The 6,690-nt window shown below is 34.3% G+C and overlaps 2 protein-coding genes across 6 annotated transcripts; both read right to left on the bottom strand.

Moving 5' to 3' along the window:
- Nucleotides 1–247: 247 nt before the first annotated feature.
- Nucleotides 248–2,096, bottom strand: LOC120068396 (small ribosomal subunit protein uS13c-like). The gene is made up of 3 exons (XM_039020151.2): nucleotides 1,768–2,096; nucleotides 643–867; nucleotides 248–534 (listed from the first exon to the last, which is right to left on the bottom strand). The coding sequence occupies exons 1-3, from the start codon at nucleotides 1,876–1,878 to the stop codon at nucleotides 367–369; spliced, it is 504 nt and encodes a 167-aa protein (XP_038876079.1). The 5' UTR covers nucleotides 1,879–2,096; the 3' UTR covers nucleotides 248–366.
- A 973-nt stretch (nucleotides 2,097–3,069) lies between these two features.
- On the bottom strand, nucleotides 3,070–4,961 carry LOC120068395 (small ribosomal subunit protein uS13m-like). Of its 5 annotated transcripts, XM_090308483.1 has the most exons (5): nucleotides 4,666–4,795; nucleotides 4,467–4,546; nucleotides 3,977–4,152; nucleotides 3,542–3,754; nucleotides 3,070–3,458 (listed from the first exon to the last, which is right to left on the bottom strand). In XM_090308483.1, the coding sequence occupies exons 3-5, from the start codon at nucleotides 4,037–4,039 to the stop codon at nucleotides 3,291–3,293; spliced, it is 444 nt and encodes a 147-aa protein (XP_090164609.1). In that variant the 5' UTR covers nucleotides 4,040–4,152; nucleotides 4,467–4,546; nucleotides 4,666–4,795; the 3' UTR covers nucleotides 3,070–3,290. The 5 variants fall into 5 exon arrangements, with proteins under 5 accessions (XP_090164609.1, XP_038876076.1, XP_038876075.1 ...); XM_039020148.2 differs by lacking the exon at nucleotides 4,467–4,546 and having other exon boundaries at nucleotides 4,794–4,961; XM_039020147.2 differs by lacking the exon at nucleotides 4,467–4,546 and having other exon boundaries at nucleotides 3,977–4,041; nucleotides 4,794–4,938.
- Between the last annotated feature and the right edge of the window lie 1,729 nt (nucleotides 4,962–6,690).

Below are 6,690 nucleotides of genomic sequence, written 5' to 3'. Positions count from 1 at the left end.
ACAAAAGATTATAGTAAAATTCTAAATTATTAACTAAAAATTTCCCAGTGATATTCTAATAACAATTATAAAATTTTGGTCTACAGAGCTTTTGTAAACATATATACCCTTTGTATCTATACTTATTATTTGGTTGGTTGCTTAATGAACTAAATGATCAATTGAAGATAACACCACTCATATACAGATGATTCGGCATTTATCAAAGAGGGTGAGCACATATGTAAAGTAGAATATGGCACAGCAATAAAACAGAGTATTTGCAAGAAACTATATTTCCATGAGGAAAATAGATGCAATTCCAGAGTTAAAACAATACATCTCAAAGGTTTTAGAAGAGATTTACTCGGTTCGATCGCAAAGACCTCAACGAGGAGCCTTCTTCTTCCCTGCAATAGCAACCTTCTTACCCTTCAAGGTTCTGCAGTTGTTTTTCGTTCGCTGTCCTCTGCAAGGCAACCCCTGAATGTGTCGAATCCCTCTATAACACTGAATCTCTTTCAATCTCCTTATGGCAAGTGCATTGAAACGCCTCTGCAAAAACCAACAATCGCCATTTATGATCACTTCACACAAGTATAGAGACAACCAACGTTTGTAATTTTAACACACACACACAGATAGAGAAAGAAAGTGAGAGACCAGATCTCCTTCAATCATGTACTTGGAAACTTCATCTCGGATAGATATTAGTTCCTCCTCAGATAAGTCCTTGGTTATCTTATTCTCCACGTTTAGATCAAACAGTATTTTCTTAGCATTGTTGCGACCAATACCATGTATATATTGAAGGGAGTATTGAACTCGCTTGTTGTTTGGTATCTCAACTCCTCCAACACGTACACACTTGATTTGAAGACCACGAACCTGAAGAAAATTGAAGGAAGAAAAATGAGGGATCATTCAAGAAAAGCCAGAATTCCGTTAAATCACCTATCAACCAAAAAAGCTTCAACTGGTAGGTTACAATAAATTTAGATACATGAACACACCACTCCTCTTAGCGACCTTGAAAATTTGTAGGTCCTACAAGTAGAAATCAACATTAATTGATAATGTACAAAGTACGAATACAAGACCTCCTACACTAATACCTTTGTTAACTCAACAATCTACCCAAAATCCTACGTTAATGGATTACAGTAAATTTAATTATACCAAAACTTCAACAAGGATGAAGTTGATAATGTCAATTGTCAAGCATAGACTAGCGTGTCGAATTGCCATTTAAGGTCAGCCATCAATCCGCCGAATCTCCTCTTTCAGTCCAATTATATCTGCTTAATCTTTATAATCAATCATGCATAGACAGGTCGAGAGAAACTGGGACAGATATTAAGGATTTTATTATTATAGTTTTGTTTTTTTTTTTGGGGGGGGGGGGGGGAGGGGGGGGTGTTGGATTTAGGATCATGAATTTGGTTCCTCTAGAGTCTAGAGAACAGCAGTTAGGGAAAGGAAATGCAGAAACTTATGTTTCATCACAATGTTCAATGAAGATAGAGATAAATTAGTGTAGAGAGTATGTTATGAAATAATAGTTTCAAAGAATCAACGTGCAATACTAGTACATACGCAAAGGGAACGCAGAAATCAAGAAGACAATGGAACGTGAATTAAGAGAAAACGAAAAAGAACTTGCAGGATACATGTATGTGGAATAGAATTGGGGAAAACCCCTCCACATGCTAAACAAAGATGCATGAAATTAAAGCACGAGGAAATGAAGGAAATGGAAATTGTAGAAGGGAAGAGGGTAAAAATGACCTGAGGGTTTGAAATGGGGAAGGAGAGGGTGTTAGAGAGAGGATTGGAGTTCCGAGCATTGCAGATAACGGAAAGCGAAGGAGCGAGGGGCATTGCTAAACTCTGCGCCATTATCTTCCAACTCCTCAATCAACAAACACCAATCAGTAAAGTTCAGCACATTAGGAATACCAACGGGATTTCAATTCGACTCCCAGCGGCTCTCTGGTTTCGGTTTCAGTACCTTATCTTCTTCATCCCACTCCAAGGATATGGATAAAGGCTTAAGCTCAAACAAATTCACAGGCCCAACTCTTTGTCCAATTAAACTGGGCTTCACCCAACAATATTCCCAACTAAATGCCCAGGCCCACGCTTTATTCCCCCATTTCCCTTTTTTTTTTTTTAAAGGTATTGTAATATTATTCTCCATTTCCCCCGTTTCCAAATACAAATACGTTCCTAACTACCATTTCTTTTTTTTTTTTTTTGGTAAATATTTTAAAAATTTTATGTAAGGTCAAATTATAGATTTTGGCCTTCCTCAGCACTACATACTTCTTCTATTGAAGGGTGTATAAGTTTGGATTGCAAGTGTATTTTAATCAATTTTATCAAAAGTATTTAAATAAAAATCTTAAAAAAAAACACTTTTTTCATGGTTTAGTTGTGTGAAGAAGTCCTAAGAAAAAACAATAATTCCAATTAATCAAACGTTTCATTCCCATTGCTCGTACGTGTTCTTGAACTTTTAAAAAATGCTTACTTTGGTATATGCTATTAAGATTATGTCAACTCTTAAACATGATGATGAGATAACTTGTAGTTTTTGTTAACTAGATTACCAAATAAGTTAAGTCACGCTAAAAAATCTAATGTTTTAATTTTGAATTAAGTGATAAAACAATTTTCTATGCAAGATCTCAAAAGCCATTTTGCATTCAAAATTTTGACTATTCACTATACTAACGTATTGGTTATTGATATTTTACTTCACCTCCATCTTATTCAACTCATGCTAAATGCAATTTCATCATTAAGCAAATTTAATCTTCAAAGAGTTAACATAATCTTAACAATAGAGATTAAAATAAGCACTTTTTAAAAGTTTAAGGACTAAAACAGATGTTTTTGAAAGTTTAGAAATCAAGATAGACCAAGATTCAAAGTTCAAGAATCAAAATAGAATTTAAATCGAATAAAAACCATTTTTTATGAAAAAAGTTTAAATAAAAATTATTTTTTTTTTAAGAAGAAACATTTTTTTTTTATCTAGACCCATAGTCACTAACTTGGTGAACACATCGCACAAACTACAAATAGTTGGACATGAAATCGTTGACCAGTCTTAATAAGTTTAAGAACATCTGAAACGTTTCTGAAGCCATTCATCCCCATCCTATAAAGAATTCTTCACTGCATAATAAACAAAATTTCAAACAATTTGGGAGTAAGAAGAAATTATGGAACTTGTATGAAATCCTAATATGTTTATAATTAGCTCCACAATGCAACAAGAGAGAAGGAACTACAGAACCATTTGCTCAACGAAAGGCTTTCTTATTTCCAATAACAAAGATCTGCTTTGACTTCATAGTCCTAGCATTGGTCTTTGTTCGTTGGCCTCTACATGGTAATCCTTGCTCATGCCTAATCCCTCTGTAGCACTTAATGGCCTGCAACCTAGAAATGTCCTTCTTAACACAATTACTCTGCAAGAAAAACATCTTGTTAGGCCTTGCCCACATATATGTGAAATTCATGGGAAGAAAGTTAGAGAAAGACACCAATTTACCAACTCATGTCCGACCGTGTACTTGGAAATTTCGTCCACAAGATCAACCAGCTCTCTTTTAGTCAAATCCTTGGCAAGCTTGTTCTCCAAGTGAAGCTCAGAAAGAACTTGGTTTGCTCTCGATCGGCCAATTCCGTTAATGTACTGAAGCGCATATTTGAGCGGCTTGTTATTGGGAATCTCCATACCTGCTCTTATGTGAATCGATTCGATCTGCATATATCATCCAACACATTCTTTCACCTCATACAAACATTCAAAACCTTCTAACGCAACCAATGCATGAACTCGAAATCAAATTGAATAAGGAAACTCCAAATACAGGAAAGAACTAAGAGAAATGAATCAATCGAATTCCACAGAGGTTCACAAGCCACCTTAAAATTCTTGTCACATTGCAATCAACAAATAATTAGGGGAGATTAGTGAACTCACTCGTTGGAAGCGATGACGAAGAGCATTAGAGACAATCCCCAACGAACATCGAACTCCAAACATCTCTACAAGGCGGAGAGTTCCAAGTGAAGCCGAAGGGAGATTTCAAACAACGGCAAGGGAGAGAGAGACTAACTAGATATATCAACACTTCAACACTCCTCTTCACTCGTGACCTTAAAAATTTGTAGATGGTCCAACAAGTGAAAATTAATAATAATTGGAACGTGAGTATTATTTTACTGGGGTTCAAATACAAGACTTCTACTCTAATATCTTACTAATTCAGCAATCAAACAAAAAAGTCTAAGTTGATGGATTATCAATAGTTGAACAAGGACAAACAGGCTAATGTCAAGCATCAATAGGTTAAAGAATTTGGTTACTCTAGACAATAGCAGTTAGGGAAAGGAAATGCAGAACTTTTACTATATCACACTATTCAATCAAGATAGAGATAAATTACTTCCAAATAGAGATACAGACTTACGGTGTAGTATCGTAACTGAGGAGGAATCAAGGAAAAACTGTAGAGACTATGTTGTGTGATATTAGTTTCAAAAAATCGAGCTGCAATACTCGCATACACGCAAAAGGGAACGCAGAAATCAAGAAGAGATGGAACAAGAATCAAGAAACATATACAATCTGGAATCAAGAGAAGACAAAAACAAACTTGCAGGACGTACATATAATTAGGGAAAACCGCTCCACATCTTAAAGCATGCATGAAATTAAATAGCACCAGAAAATGAAGGAAATGGAAATTGTAGAACCCAACAATTGTAGGTTGGGGTGGGAAGAAGAGAAAAATTACCTGTGGGTTTGAATGGAGTTCCGAGCATTACAGCTAACGGAGAGCGAAGGAGCGACGTGAGGGGCATTGCTCTTGCTAAGGTCTATTCTTCGGCCACACGAAAGCCCGCGATTTCAAATCCAACCCGCCTGCCCAAGAAAGCCCATCCCAATTGCTTCATCTCATGGCATCTTCACCAGGCCCAAGTCCGACCAATTATAATAGTTTAGACGGAAAACAAGAGATTTTTATATAAAACATCCTCTTTACGCCAAATATTTTTAAAATGTCTTTAAATTTGATTTTTTTAAAGAAAGTCTTTTAATATTATTTTTAGACAAATTTACCCAAGATATATTTAAAATATGATTTTTTTTTTTCAAATGGAGAGAGAAAATGTATTTATTTATTGAGATTTTTTCCTTTATTTAATTTAATTAGAGAGAGAAAATGCATGTAATGAGATTTTATTTCTTATTTTCGTTGGTTTACGTATTGTATTTTTTTTTTTTTTTTTTTTTGTGGATTCATGGCTATTTAAAATATAGCTCATATCATTTTGTTAGGTATTTAAAAATATTCTAACCAATATATGAAATATACAACAATATATAAATTAGATATTGATTCAATGCTTGACATAAATCATTATATAATCTAATATATAAAATATACCACGATATATAAATAATATTGGCTTAATGTTTGACATAAATCATAGTTTATATCATAAATTTCATTTACAGTATATATATCCATTTAAGTAATCAGAATTCTCAACACATCAAAATTTGTATATATCACAATATAAAGTCTAAATAAAAAAAACTCTCGATTAATTTTTATATTCTTAAAAACACCTTGAAATATTGTCAATATACCTTGGAACATATACAAAATTAAGATCAGTAGATATTACAATATACAAAATTAAAAGTATATATTGTTTAATCGAATTTCTTTATCATTTATCACACATTATATAAATCACATATTGATGTAATATTAAACATAAATCACAGTATATATCAAATAAACAACAGTATATACAATAATATATAATTTACATATATCAAATAAACAACAGAATGCATATTCCCTTGTGGGTTTATCACATATATGTTTAGGGTTTAAAAAAAAATCTCCTTAGTCTTAGTGTAGCGAATCTGTATAGGCGACACGAACAAAGTCTATCTTCATCTCTTCATCTTTATATGGGGTATATAACACATAACTCTCCATCTTCATCTCTTATTCTTCATCAGCGATGATCGCCACGGATCTGTATAGGCTTACCTCGGTGACCTGCAAATGGGAGAGAGAATCACAAACGAACGAAGGGAGAAAACCGAAAATGGGAGAGATAATCAATGAGAAGAATGCAGCTTACCTCGGCGACCCGCGGTTGGCGACTGGAAGTCGATGATGATGAAAAACGGTTGATGAACGAGGACGAATGGTCGATTCCAATAGGCGAATGACTGATGAATGAGGAAGAATGGCGCACAGCGGACTGGCAAACGGTGGTTGGCAACGACAGTCGAATCCGACAGGACGACGAACTGGTGAATGGCAACGGACGGTCGTCGAATTCGATGGCAGCGGAGGGGTGTGAAATCACCAGAAGGAGAAAAGAGTGGGGGATGAAGAAAGGGGAAGTGAAGAAGTCAATGATTTTTTTTATAAAAAAAAAATGAAACATTAATGGGTGTGAAGCAAGTCTGTGCATGGAGGAGAGAAAATCACAATTATATATATTTGTGTACGAGACCAAGGGCTAAATTGTAATAGTCATTGACATTAGTGCAAAAACAAAATTTAATAGGTTTTTTTTTTTTTTTATGTAAAAAATGAAATGTTAAGACATTAATGCCCTATTTAGGGTCTTTTATATTGAGTTTGAAAAAATAGCAAAATC

The sequence above is a fragment of the Benincasa hispida genome, chromosome 12 (genome assembly GCF_027475165.1).
Source record: "Benincasa hispida cultivar pf3 chromosome 12, pf3_genome.v1.1, whole genome shotgun sequence".
Classification (NCBI taxonomy): Eukaryota; Viridiplantae; Streptophyta; class Magnoliopsida; order Cucurbitales; family Cucurbitaceae; genus Benincasa; species Benincasa hispida.
Note: the sequence above shows the minus strand (reverse complement) of the source record. Positions and strands in the feature narration are given on the sequence as shown.

Bases quoted from the DNA above. Each gene is read 5' to 3' on its own strand.
- LOC120068395 (XM_039020147.2), bottom strand. From the start codon at position 4,860: ATGCCCCTCACGTCGCTCCTTCGCTCTCCGTTAGCTGTAATGCTCGGA. The intron at 4,042-4,793 runs GTAATTTTTCTC...TCCGCCTTGTAG, and splicing joins AACTCCATTCAAACCCACAG to AGATGTTTGGAGTTCGATGT. The intron at 3,755-3,976 runs GTGAGTTCACTA...TGATATATGCAG, and splicing joins TTCGTCATCGCTTCCAACGA to ATCGAATCGATTCACATAAG.
- LOC120068396 (XM_039020151.2), bottom strand. From the start codon at position 1,878: ATGGCGCAGAGTTTAGCAATGCCCCTCGCTCCTTCGCTTTCCGTTATC. The intron at 868-1,767 runs GTCATTTTTACC...AATTTTCTTCAG, and splicing joins TCCCCATTTCAAACCCTCAG to GTTCGTGGTCTTCAAATCAA. The intron at 535-642 runs GTCTCTCACTTT...TGGTTTTTGCAG, and splicing joins ACATGATTGAAGGAGATCTG to AGGCGTTTCAATGCACTTGC.